General features: G+C 39.1%; 1 protein-coding gene across 1 annotated transcript in view; it reads right to left on the bottom strand.

Moving 5' to 3' along the window:
- The window catches only part of rptor (regulatory associated protein of MTOR, complex 1), a 397,195-nt gene that overhangs the window by 343,162 nt on the left and 37,350 nt on the right, over window positions 1–16,683 (bottom strand). The window contains exon 3 of the mRNA XM_088000708.1: window positions 7,857–7,939. Within this exon, the coding sequence (XP_087856834.1) occupies window positions 7,857–7,939 (83 nt within the window). The remainder of the gene's footprint in view (window positions 1–7,856; window positions 7,940–16,683) is intronic.

The following is a 16,683-nucleotide window of genomic DNA, read 5'->3' as shown; positions in this document are numbered from 1 at the left end:
AGTATTCTGTATACCATCTTTGAACAGAAATGGGAGATTTGCAATTTTCAACAAATACGGAAGGTGTAAAGGAGAGAGTTAGCCCAACATAAACATTTGGTATTAAGTATCAGTTCTGAAATAAAACTAAAGGACAAGAAATGTATTAAAAGCAAAAGTAACAGGAATCTATACAATGCAAATAAAGTAGCTCCATTCTGTTTCAAAACAGCACCCAGCAGGCTTAATTGGGTCAACCACTATACTGGTGATCTGCTGGTATGGTATCAATATAACAAAAGACTTTGCTGACTGCTCAGAACAATATCCACCATGACAGAAAGAACTGGTGACTAAGCTACATACTATGTTTTAAGTCAATTAAGTGATCTCCCATTTCTGATAAGGGTTGCAACTGCACCAGAGACTCCAATGAAGTGTTAACCTTCATATGGAACGAGAAAGGTTATCTGAATGGAAATGTAGATAGTTGGTTATGAATTCAACAGCTACACCATTACTTTTGTTTTCATTTTATCTTGTTGAGCATGGAGACTAAATACATACCAAAAATTAAGCATCAACAAAATAAGTATGATCTCCAACTGAACTAAACAAATCAGGATAGATATACGAGGCAGAACAGAGATAAAAGGTGGCAAGTTCTGTTTCATATGATGTACCAGGTGCTATGCACTTTAGTGCTCAGACTTGTACCATACAGACAAATAACCTGGATAAAGTAAGAGTGTTGCATGCCCAAGTTTGCAGATGACATTGATAGGACACATAGTGAGTTGTACAGGTGGAAGTAGGATGATAAAATGGGAGTAGAAACAGCTCAAAACAGCATTTTCAAGAAATCAATTTCTTAAGGTCACTGGACTCAAAATGTTAACTGTTTTCTCTCCACTATTGCTGTTAGATCTGCTGAGTTTCTCCAGCAATTTCATTTTTGTTTGCTTCAGATTTCCAGCAACCACAGTTGTTTGTTTTAACTCCAAGAAATCACATGACCCAAGTTAAATGCCTCAAGCTACAGAGTCAGATAATTGCTGAAGTGTTTATTAAGTTGAGCTTTTATGACACAGAAAAGACTAGTCACATATAGGCTTGGTTCTGAGAAGAACCCATACCAGCAAAATTTTGAAGTCTTCAGAACATCAGAGCTGGAAAGAAGTCTTTAAAGCTGTTTTAGCAGCCCATGTAGATAGCACTGAGCTTTTTTTGGGAGTTCAACATCAATGAGTTAGCCTGTCTCTCTTGGAGAGGAAACCAAGACAATCATATCTGCTATTTATGCAGCAACTCACTAAAAGAAAATGTAGAATTTGTTGGTGAGACATTTTGAAGCAAGAATGGGAGTGATACTTCACTGGCGCTGAATGTCATCAATTTCTGTCAATGTCACTTCCCAGAGAAATGTGCAAGACTCCCAAGTTCTATGCACCTCAATTAAGTACACTACCAAAGTTTTGGAAACCATCACAAGAATTTTAAGAATACCATTGTATGGAATATTCAGAGTTACATCACTACCAATCCTTTTTTCAACATCTACATTTCACATTTATGAAACAACCTCTACAACAAACATTAGGATGATTTCATGCATCCATTTTTAAAAAGTTCTGAATTCAATTAAAAAATCCCACTTAAAAAAGCACGCCAGGTCCAAGCAATAATGACTATTTACAATATAATGCAAAATCTGCTACTTTTTACTGGTTTTTGTAACATATGCAGGTACTTTGTTCCTCATGAATTATAAATGGAAAACTGCATTATTTATTTTTCCTGTATTCAGACAAAATGCTTGTCTTAATCATCAATTAGCAATGTTGAATTCATTCTCAGCTAGCCAAAATTCAGCTAGTTCAGAAATCTGTCAGTTTATAATTATGTTTTGGATCTAGTAAATATTATAATAAATGTTTAGTGAAGATAAATTTAAATAATATTCTTTGGTGAACTCTTCATTTTAAATACAAATCTAGGCCACCTTCGATTATTTGCAACTTCTAATAGTTTTAACGGAGGGAGCGAGTGCACTGTAGTCAAACTTGCTGATGAGCAAGTTAGGTAGCAAAGCATATTGGAAGGAGGACATGATGAGTCTGCAAATGGATATGTTAAGTGAGTTGTCACAACTCAGATAATATGAGAAAATACGAGATTGCTCTCTTCGGCAGAAGAATTGAGAAGTAGATTAATTACATGGTGGGAAATCAGTGCACAAATTCAAATATCCTTGTACATATATCAGCCATTATCTCTATGAAAACAGCAGACTCGACAGTGTGAATGTACTACCTCTGCTCCTGTCTCTTATGGTCTTATATAAATCACAAAATATTACCATGCAGACACAGCAAGTAACTGCAATGGAAAATTAAATGCCAGCCCCTATTGCAAGATTGATGTAGAATAAAAGGAAGTCTTGCTATAATGGTAAGGCCATTAGAATATGCACAGGGTTGGCCCCCTTGAGGGATATACTTCCATTACAGCAGCTCACATTACCCAAACTGGTTCCTGGGCTGAGCAGGTTGGGCCAATACACATTGGAATTCACAACAGTGAAGTGATGTTATTTAATCTCAAGATGCTAAACTGGTTGACAGGGCAGATGCTCAGATGATGTGTTTCATCACAGGGGATTCTAGAATTTGAGAGCATTGCTCAAAAATGAGAGACCTCCCATTAGGACAGAGATAGAAGTGGAATTTCATTTCACAGTGGTTATTAATCATTGGAATTCTTTTGCCTTAAGACTAGAGGAGGGCTGAGTCATTGAATATATTTAAAGCTGAATTGTATAGGATTTGATTCAGAAGAGTTACAAGTTACATGAAGCCAATAGGATAATGGAGTTTAGACCAGAATCATATCAGCCATCAGCTTGTTGACTGAGGAAGCAGGCCATATGGCCTACTCCTGCTCTGTTCTGATATAATCTCAGAAGGAAGTGGCTATTTCTCTACATTTACTTTTAGTATATAGTCAATTTATTCCATTTTCCATAGTGCATTTTTATTAGAAGTGAGCAAAATCATGCATTCACAGTCTTCTTATAACGAGGTAGGTAGTTCCAGAGTAATCTCAATTCCACAGATTAAAAATGGTTTTGAATCTATGGGAACAAGATGAGCTGCCCAGTCATTGATGCTATGCTAATTAAGTGATTGCATTTCTCACATTACAACCAATGCAATCGAACAGAATACACCACACCCTTGTCTCAAATAATTGTTTTTTGCCCAATATAGCCTGAAAGTCAATTCCTACTAGTTGCACTCTACTATAATTTAATTCATATTACCAGTGTGGAAAAGCAAACTAAAAATATCATTCCGATAAGCAGCTTACATTTATTCAATTACACACAAAGAATCCAACTAGAGATCAAAATTGTAATTAGCAACAAGAGGTGATTTAGGATTCACAGAGAACCTCTTCAAATGGATCTGAATACAAAACTGCCCATTGGGAACCAAAGAAAAATGTTTTAGTTTGCAAAAACATTTTAATAAGTCAATAAATACAAGAATCAAATGAGATGAACAGAATCCAGAAGACCACAGAAACCAGCAAAAAAAATCCTATTTCCCTACTTGGATTAAGTAAAAGTTAGAAATCTAGAAGCATAGTGTGAAGGCAGTCGACAGTGAAGCATATATTTCAGCCCTCAGCAAGCACAATTTTATACTACCTTGAAAACCATGCCACAAAATATTCTTCAGATGCTCACGTAGGACATTACAAATAAAACAACTGAAGCTGAAATCTAATGGAGGTTAAGTGCCTAAAATGTGATGCACTGTTCTGCACACGTGAAGGAGTGGTCAGAAAATAGACTGTACAAGGTTAAAGTTTGCATAACATTTTTACTCAATATGCTCATGTGCAATAGCGCATATAAAATAAATGACTTTAGCATTTACAATTACTCGTAACAGCAGAAGCTTCATCATTTGACAGAATGAATCCTTAACACAATATGAATATACTGCCCTTGCCTTACATGCAAATTACTTGTGGAATATTTGATTGATGTAAAGGGTAGCTGAACACTATTCGAAATGAAGCATTCCTCATGATCTCCACAGCTTCAATTCATTATACCTTTAAAAACTTCTTGTAGGGCTCAGTTGTATAGGCAGTGAATAGCTGAATCAGTGAACAGCTGGGGATGTGTCTGCATCCACAGTTAAAATACATTAGCTAACCACCTGAAGGCTCAGTGTCCAAAACTCCCCCTTCTCTCTTCCATAATTGAATGACCTAAGGCCACAGGTCAATGACCCTTCTAGCTTGTGCATCCGTTAAAGATGCTGTACAGGAGAGGTAATAATCAATTTGCTTTCTACAAGCAGTGATAAGATAGCACTTACTGGAGTGTGACTGAAAGATGAAATTTTGTTGAAGATTTGAATTTTGCATTCATCACGAAATTTCATAAGAATGCCAATTCAAGGAGGAAAATCAAATTTATATATGTTTAAGGGTTGTGCTGATTGCTTGTCATGTGGTAGAGGCGATGCCATGGGAAATGCACCCGTTAAAGCTGTTAACAGTAAGGTTTTACATTTTAATCTATCACAATGCCAGTGCAATATCATATACGTAGGCTATACGTATATGATATTGCACATAGGCCAAACCTCCGAGATTTATAAAATCATGAGGGACATAGATAGGGTACATAGACAAGGTCTTTTCTCTGGGTTTTTTGGGGGGAGGGTTCAAAACTAGAGGCTAAGGTTTAAGGTGGTAGTGGAAAGATTTAAAAGGTACCTGAGGTGTCACGTTTTCACACAGAGGGTGGTGCGTGTATGAAATGAGCTGCCAGAGGAAGTGGTGGAGGCTGGCACAATTACCACATTTAAATGGCATCTGGATGGGTATATGAATAGGAAGGGTTGAGAGGGACATAGGCCACATTATGGCAAATGGGACTACAATTATTTAGGACATCTGGTGGGCATAGACTAATTGGACCAAAGTGTCTATTTCTGTGCTGTATATCTCTATGACTCTCTCTCTCTTCGGCTGCTCACATGAAGCAGGGTACTGACTATACACAACCAGCCTGTGCTTGCAAAACTGCAGCATCTAACATTAAATGTGATTGTGCAATTGGGCAAATTTGCTCAAGAATTCTGAAAGTGCAAGGAATTATGGTGACAACCAATTACGATTGTCAGTTGTGCTCACAGTGTGCACCACACTTGCATGCACTGAAAGCTACCTATTAATACACAGGGCTTTTTTTTCCATAGAAATAACACATATATACACTTTTTCTACTCAACATGATGACAGCCATTTGCTGGTACATTTCTCAGAGCAATGCCCGAACCAGTCAGTCAATCCACCTGGAGTGCGGTGATAAAGGTCAATGAAAGTGAACCAAAAAGCTACCATAGAAAATTGACTGCCTGCAGATTGTGCGCTTTTTGAGCAAAATAGATTGTATCTGCAAATATAATTCTGCAAATGCAAATTCACCCCACAGAGTGGGGTGAGAGTGTGTGCGCTTGCATATGTGTATGCTTGATAAAGTGTGAGAGCATGATGGCGTATACACCTGTGAGTGTGGGGGTGTGGGGAGTGTGTTTGTGCGTGTGCATATATATAATCTTAAATACTCACTCACACAGACCCTCGCTCATTCACAGACACACACATACACTTTCAAAGGCTTATATTCCATCTCTCTCTCTCTCTCTCTCTCTCTCTCTCTCTCTCTCACACACACACAAACACGTAAATCTATGGGATGAATTTGCATTTGCAGATACTTCTACTTTTCTCAAAAAACGCACAATCTGCAGGCAGTCAATCCATGTAATATTTTATAAATTCCTACTTTAGAAATAGAAACAGTCTGGCTCAAGATTGGGATGCAGAAGACTCTAACCTCACATCTTAATGCACTGTCTGAGCTGAGATGTCACCTTCAGTTATCTCAAGAACATGACTTAAAAAGTAGCTCTGGGATTTACATATTAATGAATCAAAACCTGAAACCCATTCTCAAAGATGAAAGGCTTAACAGCAATTTAGGTTTGTTCAATATATTTCAGTTGCATAACACTAATCTTGTGCCATAAATTCTGTGACTTATGATCCTCTGCCAAAGCTACCTGAAGAAGGAGCAGCGCTCAAAAAGCTAGTGCTTCCAAATAACCCGGTTGGACTATTGAGAAATTTCTAAACTTTGTCCACCCCAGTCCAACATCGGCACAACCACATCATGATCTTCAATAACTTTGGACAAGTAAATCACCTGGAAAATCATCAGTATAACGAAATGTAGAACCGAAAATGCATGGAATACTCAGCTGGTCAGGCAGTATCTGCAGTAATTTGTGAATATCTGTTTTCAAATATCCAAAAGGATTTTTTTCTGAAAAAAAATACAAAAAATATCAAGTTTGAAGCTACAAAGAAAATCTTAAAAGGACCATTCGGAACAGAAAAGGCAAGAAACGTCTCTATCGAAAAGCAAGAGAGGCTCACATCTTGATGGATGAAAGCAAAATTATGACTGATCCAAGACAACAATATTTGCACAAAATGCAAAAATGACATATCATTTGTAACAATTTTGTCACAAAGTTCATGTAAAGAAATATCCCCCACTGAATGCTCTACAAAAAAAAAAGTCTCTTAACCTACAAAACACAAAACAATTAAAAACTGAGTTTTAAAAGCAGACTGGATCATACTGACCATTTTAGGCAGAAACTTTTTTTGGTCTATCTTTCAAAACTACACATATTACATAGCACACTTTCAATCACCCTGAATCTCAAATTTGTTCAAGATCATTAAATGTGGTACAGAAGTGACCTTTACAACAAAGACAACAAACTTAACACTGATGGAATTTACAATCCATGGTTCGTTATTCAGCTCCTCAGGCTGTGCTTGAAAGCTTCACTTTCAGCCAAATTCATGCTCAAGAAACATGCTCAAGAAACATGCTCAAGAAACATGCTCAAGACAGACAAATACAGATAAATATCAATTAATCAGTTCCTTTGACATTGTCGAAAACTGTGGTGTTGGGAAAGCACAGCTGGTCAGGCAGCATCCGAGAAACAGGAGAGTGGATGTTTTAAGCATGAGCTCTTCATCAGGAAAGGTCATGCCCGAAACGTCGATTCTCCTGCTCCTCGGATGCTGCCTGACTGGCTGTGCTTTTCACCACCACACTTTTCGACTCTGATCTCCAGCATCTTCAGCCCTCACTTTCTAGTTCCTTTGGCATGTCAGCAGCAATCATATCAGATGCTGACCACGTCATGCATTTTCAACTAGGTTCAGAAATCAAAGACTACCCAACCGCAAGAGTATAAAACAGAAAAGGCTCAATTTACAAGCAATTGAATGTTCCAGTCATTTTTTTTATTCATCAATTATAACAAAAATATAAGTTATAACTCAAATTGTAAATAAAGTTTACAAGTTACCAAAACAAACTCTGACATACGACTGAAGAAATGGGTGTTTGCCTAATTGTAACACAGTATTAAGGAAATAATGGAGTAATACTGCAGTTAAATGCAGTGATTTTGCAGCAGTTAACAACAGAAATGTAGAGGACACAAAGACTTCAGGTTACTGCCAACAGTAAAACAGAAGCTTCAGAGTACACAGTCTGAAATGACAGAATGATCTGCAGAAACACTCCATTGGCTCAAAGGCTGACAATGGCAACATACTTCCTCAATCAGATAATATTCAGATTCCACTTATTAAATAGTATATACTTACAAGTTTCGTTATAGCTGCTTACTTAATAAATGCCCAATAATTTCAATGCAATTTGCTAAATTTATTCCCAATGCTGAATAAATAAAACTCACCCTTGGTTGCCAATTTTCATACTGCTTCTGTAAATTAGCACCAATACTTTCCAATGCTTTTTGTGGGCTCATGGACAGTGGATCTGCAAGATATTAATGCAAAAATATTTCAATGCACAAGGTAATCTCTGCTGCTGCCTGTAATGGGCTCATTAAACCACTCAGTTGTGTCATGCTGCTGTGAAAAACTAACAAAGTACTGTGGAAGTAACTTATATCAGGATTCTAGTGATTCATGGAAATAGCTCACCATCAACTTCACAAGGCAATAAAGGCTAGTCTTGCCAAAAATGCCCAATGTCATGAAGGAACAAACAAATGCTCACTTTCTGGGAAAAGAGGTTAATTGACAGACATTAGCAATTATCATAGTTTTTCGTTAATGTAGATGGACCAAGGGAAGCACCTTAACTACACAGTGGAAACGGGATCCTATCCTGGTTCAGAAACCTAGCAAGACTAAGGTAGGGAGGGGGATGCTGGAAAGATGGGCTTCTTGAATAGGATCAGCAGCTGGCTATCCACGCAGACCTTCAGTTGTTAACTATATGACTGAAGAATTGGCAGTGATAATGATGATGATAATAATGATGATGCAACTCATCTCTCTTCCTGCTCAACCATAATTTAAGAAAGGTGAAAAATTGGACGCTATTCAAATTATATTCCTACAAAGTCACAATTGCCGTCTATCTTTAATTCCATCTTCAAACTTAGACTGCCTACAGACCCAACTTTTCACTGTGGCAACTGTACAACTGCATGACATATTGCATCATTCAGCTCTACCACAATGCCCACTTCTGAGGGGCAACAGCAATTTGCAACCTCATACAAAAGTAACATCCACTGGATGCTGAAAATGTGAAATTAAAACCTGAAAATTCTGGAAATACTCAGCAGGTCTGGTAGCATCTGTGGACAGAACAGGAGAGCAGGTATTTAAAATTTTATACTTTGCTTTCAAGCTCTCACAAGCCTTTATTTAACAAAAATGAACAGACAAATTAATGAGTGTCACTGATAAACTCAAACAAATAATTTTGACCACCTCTTTGAACTGGAACCGATAAAAACTCACGATCTCATGCTAAATTATTCTGAAGTGGCATTTCTGAGCATTGCACTGCTGTGGGAACTGATAATGGCATAGACTATTCTCCGCAGGATTTCTGAGGCCAACAATCAAACAGCAACATATTCTCAAATATCCCTGAAAACAGATACCAGATTTTGAATGCTCACCAGCCAATATTTCTAACATTGATGGCTATTATACAATTCCAAGTAAATTGCATGGTCTACTTGTTCACATATAACTTGCCTTTTCCTCCAAACCTTATTAAATTCAGAACAAAGTTGCAACTGAATTAAGCTTGTGCAAGATTCTGTCTTTAGTGGGTTCTTTCTAAGACCAACATATTGGAGCAAGATTAGGCCATCTGGCCCATCGAGTCTGATCCACTATTCGATCATGGCTGATAGTTTTGTCAACCTAACTGTCCTAACTTCATCCTGTTATTTTCCTTGATCCCTTACTAATCAAGAACTTCTTTCTCTCAAAGACATTCAATGACTTGGCTTCCACAAATTAATCACCCTTTGGCTGAAGAAATTTCTCCTTATCTCAGTTCTAAAGAGTCATTCCTTCACTCGAAGGCTGTGCCCCAAGTCCTAGTCTCTCCCACAAGTTGGAGCATCGACATCACAGCCGCTCTATCCAGGCCTTTGAGTATTCAATGAGATTCCCCTTTCATCCTTCTAAACTCTATCAAGTACAGTCGCAGAGTTCTCAACCACTCCTCATATGATAAGTCCTTCATCCTGCAATAATTCTTGTAAACTCCTTCTGGAACCCCTCCAAGGACAGCACATCCTTCTTTAAATACAGAGCTCAAAACTGCACACAATATTCCAAATGCAGTCTGAGCAGAGTCCTATACAGCCTAAGCTGTGTGTCACTGCTCTTGTATTCTGGCCATCCTGAAATGAAAGCTAACATGGCATTTGCCTTCCTAACTACCAACTGAACCCTTAAAAGAATCCCGAATGAGGCCTCCCAAGCCAGTTTGTGGTTCAGATTTCTGAAGCCTTTCTCCATTTAGAAAATAGTCTATGCCTCTATTTTTCTACTAAAGTGCATAACTTCACATTGAGGTTGGATTTAAATGGAACAGCCAAACTTTTTTAAAAAATAAATTAAGCAAAGTACAATAAATAATATTATTCACTTTAATTAATTCATTCGGCATCTAGTGTTCACCACTTGATTAGATTAGATACCCTACAGTGTGGAAGCGGGCCCTTTGGCCCAACCAGTCCACACCGACCCTCCGAAGAGCAACCCACCCAGACCCGTTTACCCTCTGACTAATGCACCTTTTCACTATGGGCAATTTAGCATGGCCAATTCATCTGCCCTGCATATCTTTGGATTGTGGGAGGAAACCGGAACACCCAGAGGAAACCCACGCAGACACGGGGAAAATGTGCAAACTCCACACAGTCACCCAAAGCTGGAATCAAACCTGGGACTCTGATGCTGTGAGGCAGCAGTGCTAACCACTGAGTCTCCATGTCACCCCAGTCACCGTACCATCTATTCCCTGTTTCAGTAACTACATTTCAAAACTAATTACACTTAAAGCTCATGGAATCAGCATTAGTAAACGTTTAAACCTTTGGTAAATATATTAAAAAGTAATAGCATTGAAATAATTTAAGTGGCAATTACTGTTGCTCCAGGGACAAAACAGGATCCACCTTCATTTAGTAGAATGCCATTAACACAACAGGATACTATTATGCGAGAATAATTTAGTGGGATGCAGGTTTTAGTGAATGCAAATTTAATGGATATTTCTTTACCACTGCTTTGAATTTTACATTTCACAACTAAGATGCTAAAAACACTGAACTCTATTATGCCACCAATGATTGCCTTTAATGAAACTATTAAATTCTGCACACAAACATGAGGTCACAGAATGGAAACAAGCCATTCAGCCCAAATGGTTAGTACTGCTTTTTACACACCCAACAAAAAGTCATGGGTTTTCTAATCTCCACTCAGGCTGACCCTTCCTTTAAAAAACACACGGAAGTCGGTTCAATTAGATCTGCCCCATCTCAAATTCTGGGTGCTATTCCAAGAAAGACGATTTAGCACCTTTCATTTCCACACAACATCCTAAAACTCTTAGACAATTAAACATTTTGGAAGCAGACATTGTGTAGTCACATGGAAAAAGAGGGCAGCCAATTTATTCATAGGCAACTTTCACAATTTGTATTATATCAATGACCAATTAATTTGCTTTTGTGAAACTGATTGAGGGATAAACATTGGTCAGACATAATTCCCATACCCTTCTTTAAAATAACGGCGTGACATCTTTTACATCCACTTGACAGTGCAGACTATAACTCAGTTTAAGAGTTCATTGAAAGATGACATCTCCAATACACCACCCCCTCAATACTGCCTTGGTGTTAATTTTCATTTTATAGTCCTCCAATAATCAATTCCATCTAACTTCAATTACTTTCTCAGTTATTTCTGAAAAAAGGTTTGAAATTTGCTATACTTTGTTTCTGAACAAAGAACAGTACAACACATGAATACGTCCTTCAGCCCACCATGTCTGTGCCAACCATGATGTTATTCTGAACAATCCCATCTGCCTGTTTATGGTCTGTACCCCTCTATCCTCTGCCTGTTCATAAATGCCTCTTAAACTTTGCTATCGCATGTGCAACAGAGTCAGCAAGACTTCATGAGGGAAAGTCATGCCACACAAAATTATTAGAATTATTTTTGAGCAGATATTAGGCAAGATAGACAAAGGAAAAAAGCAGTGGATGCAATACATTTCAATTTCCAAAAGGGGTTTGCTAAAGTACTACACAGAATCACAAACACAAAAGTAGAAATTGCTGGAAAAGCTCAGCAGCTCTGGCAGCATCTGTGGAGAGAAACCAGAGATAACATTTCAGGTCGAGTAACCAGTCCTTCTCTTGACACAGGATCATTACAACTCAGAAGGAGACCATTCGGCCCATTGTGCCTGCACTAGTTAAAATTCAAATCCACTATCTATTGTGGTGGGTTTCTCAGAGCATTACCCGAGTCTCTAGGTTATTAGTCCAGTGACAACACTACAATCTCCTCACACAGGTATTACTTTGGCTCATTCCAAATTTATTGGGACATTGTGATATTCATTGATTTGACAATAGTGAATAGAGTTAAACTAGCTAGGAAAATGGTTGATAGATATGCAGACAGTGATAACCTAGCTACCTCCACTCACTGCACAGTGGCAAATAGCGAAGTAAACAGGATGTTATTGGATTGCAATCCAAAGTGTTTTATCTTCACTGAGATTCAATATTGGTCACTGAGCCAATTGAATTAAATCCAAGTCCTGAAAGCGTGGAAACGTTGGTATTACCCTTACGATAAAGGATTTTTAAAAAATTGAATTTCATGGCATCTTGACAGATAGAATACATAAGGAGCTACATAAGGGTACACAGAATAGTAGTAAAAAAGCATTAAACATAAGCACGGATTCCAGTTAAATCTTGACCATATTGGAACCAGGGACAGGAACAATGACAACTGGGTAAGGTATCAGGCACAGACACTGGAGTCATTCAATGTATACCTTCAATATTTCTAATGAAGGGAGCAGAAGAAGAAATTAAATCAGATTTTTTTGTTTTGAACCAAACTGCCAAAGAGCCTTACGTACATTTGTGATTTCAATTTGTTCTGAAAATGTTCATGTATTCGTTTTGTTCACTGTTTTCCCAGGCATTTCTCATCCATCTTTCAAAAGGGTAAAGACAAAGTCAAAGTATTTCTAGGGAGCACTGTTCTTTAACTGGACATTTAAATACAATTAGACTTTGGTTCGGCCACACTCAGAGTACTGTGTTCAATTCTGGTCGCCATATTACAGGAACAATGTGGAGGCTTTGAAGAGCATGCAGAAGAGACTTACCAGGCTGCTGCCTGAATTAGAGGGCATGAACTATAAAGAGGGGCTAGAAAATGCAGGCTGTTTTCTCTTGAGCAACAGAGGCTGAGGGGAGACTTGATAGAAGTTTATAAAATTATGAGGTGCATAGATAGGGTTGATGGCCAGAATCTTTTTCCTAACATTGAATTGTCTAACTTAAAGTGAGAGGCAGAAAGTTTAAAAGAGATATGAGGGGCAAGTCTTTTGTTTTTAACACAGAATATGGTAGGAGTCTGGAATGCAGTTCCAGGGGTGCTGACGGAGGCAGATACATTTAAGGATCTTTTTAGTTATGCACACAAATATGTGAAGAATGGAGGTACATGGACCAAGGGCACGCAGAAGACATTTGGTGTCACGTGTGGCACAACATGGCAGGCCAAAGGGCCTATTCCTATGCTGTATTGATCTATAGGTTGTAAGTTTGCTCACTGAGCCAGCAGGTTTGTTTCCAGACGTTTTGTCACCATGCTAGGTAACATCATTATGGGGGCCTTCAGTGAAGCACTGGTGTCCCACTTTCTATTTGTGTCTCTTGGTCTCTTAAGGTGGGTGATATCATTTCCTGTTCTTTTTTTCAGAGATTAGTAAATGGGACCCAAATCGATGTGTTTATTGATGGAGTTCCGGTTTGAACGCCAGGCCTCTGGGAATTCCCGTGCGTGTCTCTGTTTAGCCCGTCTTAGGAGGTATGTGTTGTCCCAGTCAAAGTGCTGCCCTTCTTCGTCTGTGTGTAAGGATGCTTAGTAATAGTGGCTCATGACTTTTGGTGGCTAGTTGGTGTATCCTGGTGGCTAGCTTTCTGCATGTTTGTCCAATGGCAGTGTTTGTTACAGGCCTTGCAAGGTATTTTGTAAATGACATTCGTTTTGCTGGTTGTTGGTATAGGGTCCTTTAGGATCATCAGTAGCTGTTTCAGTGTATTGGTAGGTTTATGGGTTACCATGATGCCAAGGGGTCGGAGCAGTCTGGTAATCATCTCTCAGGTGTCTTATCATCCACCTTAAGAGACCGAGACACACAAACAAAGTAGGACAGAACACCAGCGCTTCACCGGAGGCTCACTGATGATGTTACTTAGCATAGTGACAAAACGTTTGAAAACAAGCTTGCCAGCTTAGCGAGGAAACTTACAACCTGACCTCAACCTGAGCTACAAATCTTCTCAAAAGTAGTATTGATCTATGTTCTAAACAACAAAACTGAATTCTTAAAGAAAAGTCTATTCCAAACAGTTTTTGAATACCAAGTAGCATGACAGACTGCACTTGTGAAGTAATTAGGACTGATGCCTCAGCCTGGTGTGAAGAGAGGCTGTCAATCCTCCAGCAGCATGTTTACTATGCTTTGATGGTGAAGTAATTAGAATTCACCATAACTAGTATGATAGCTGACTAGGAGTGGTGTGGCCTATGTCTGATACAAACCCAAGGTACAAACAGCCATTAAGTAAAGAACAACTTATTTAATATCTTCAGAAATGAGTCACATCAACACGGTGGCTACAAGAGTACATCAAATACTGAGAATACTGCAGTGAGTAACTCAGCTCCTGACTCCCCAAAGACTTCCCATCATCTACAAGGCACAAGTCAGGAGTGTGATGGAATATTTCCCACTTGCCTGGATGGATGCAGCTCCAACACCACTTTGGAAGCTTGACATCATCCAAGCCAAAGCAGCTCACTTGATTAGCACGACATCAATCAACATCCATTCCCTCTACCACCGGCACTCAGTAACAGCGGTGAACTATCTACAAGATGCACCACAGAAATGCACTAAAGACCCTCAGACAGCACCTTCCAAACTCACGACCACTCTGATCTAGAAGGCCAAAAGCAGCAGATATATGGGAACATGGGAGGTAACATGTAACATGGACTGTTAATCCAGAGACCCAGGTGATGTTCTGGGTACCTGGATTCAAATCCTGCCATGACAGATGGTGGGGATTTGAATTCAATAAAAATTTGGAGTTTAATGATGACGGAGAATCCACTGCCAATTATTGGAAATGCCCATCTGGTTCACGAATGTCCTTGAGAGAAGGAAACTGCCATCCTTACGTATTCTGGCCTACATGTGACTCCAGACCCACAGCAACTTTTAACTACCCTCTAGTCAATCACGGACAGTCAATAAATGCTGGACTAAACCAGTGATGCCCACATCCCACGAATGGATAATAATAAACCTGCAAGTTCTCTTCCAAGTCACTCCCTATGCTGACTTGAAAATATTACCATTCCATGTCTCTGACCCAAAATCCAGGAATTTCCTCCCTAATGATATGGTGGATTGCAGTGGTTCAAGGCGGAAGCTCATCACCACCTTCTGAAGGGCAACTGTGACAGGCAATAAATGCTGGCTCAGCCAGCAACAGCCCTATCACACAAACGACTGAAAAAAAGGAGCTTGGATATCCATGACATGAAACTAAATCTGAACCAGTAAATCCTCCCAACCACTACTTCATTGATCAAATTTGGAAATTATGCAGATGAACAAATTAAACAACTTTAAACGGTTCATTATGGATCAAAGCTACTAATTAACACAGCAACAGGTAGGTCCTTTAATTTGCTGTCCTTACTTTATAGTGCAAAGCAGATTTTTTTTTCCCAAAGGACACAGGCCTAAAGACCTTCACAAGAACAATTCAGGCTGCCTCAAAAAAATTCTTTTGAATGAAGGAACATTTTTGGAAATAACTCAATAATGTTCACTGTATTTTCTAAAGAGAAAATGCTTGGCAGTTTGAGCCTCAGAGGACCTTAATACCCAAGCTAAATCAATGCTACATAGAGAAAGCACAGCTCTATTTACTGACATTGGCACAAGCTTCCAAGTGGACATCATCCAAAACTAATCACATCAACCCATCCCTGCCACCAAAATGATAGTTCGGGGGAAAAAAAACAGATGAAACATCAAGTAAGCTCAGCAATGACATTACCCATCTGTGGAGCAGGTGGGACTTGAACCACTGTGCCACGAGAGCTCTTTGCATTTTATAGTGAGCTAATGCTCTTTCCAGTCATAGAAAAGTCATCGAGTCCTAGAGCATGGAGACAGGCCCTTTGGCCCAAACTGGTCTGTGATAATCAAAATGTGCATTTCCCTGCACTTGGCCCATAGTCTACTAAGCCTTTCCTATCCTTGTATTTGTCCAAATGATTTTTAAATGCTGTTAACATACCTGCCTCAACCACTTCCATTGGCAGCTCATTCCATATGCATACCACCCTGTGTAAAAAAGTTGCCCCTCAGGTTCCCTTTTATTTTTTCCCCTCTAACCTTAAACTGATGCCCTCTAGTCCTCAATTCCCCAACCCTAGAAAAAGTCTGAGTCATTCACCCTATCCATGCTCGCATAGTCTAATACATCCCTATAAGATCCCCCCCAGTCTCCTACGCTCTACAGAAAAAAGTCCTAGCTTGTCCAACCTCTCCCTATAACTCATACCATCAAGTCCTGACAACATCCTTGTAAATTTCTTCTGCACTCTTTCCAGTTTAATAACATCCTTCCTACAACAAGGTGACCAAAACTGAACACAATACTCCAAGTGTGGACTCACCAACGTCCTGCACAATTGAAATATAACTTCCCAGCTTCCATACTCAATGTCCTGACTGATGAAGGCCAGTGTGCCAAAAGCCGGCTTGACTGCCCTGTCTACCTGGGACTCCACTTTCTTTTAGCTGAGGTTAATTTGGACCTTATAACACTCCATGAGCCAAAGTGTGCCTCAACCCAAAATGATTCTATTCCAAGCTGCCTCCTGAGGGGCCAA

The sequence above is a fragment of the Chiloscyllium plagiosum genome, unplaced genomic scaffold (assembly GCF_037043375.1).
Source record: "Chiloscyllium plagiosum isolate Xiang-an unplaced genomic scaffold, Cpla_swu_hap1 HiC_scaffold_25, whole genome shotgun sequence".
NCBI lineage: Eukaryota > Metazoa > Chordata > Chondrichthyes > Orectolobiformes > Hemiscylliidae > Chiloscyllium > Chiloscyllium plagiosum.
The sequence above is the reverse complement of the archived record's forward strand: the minus strand, read 5'-3'. Positions and strand labels throughout refer to the sequence as shown.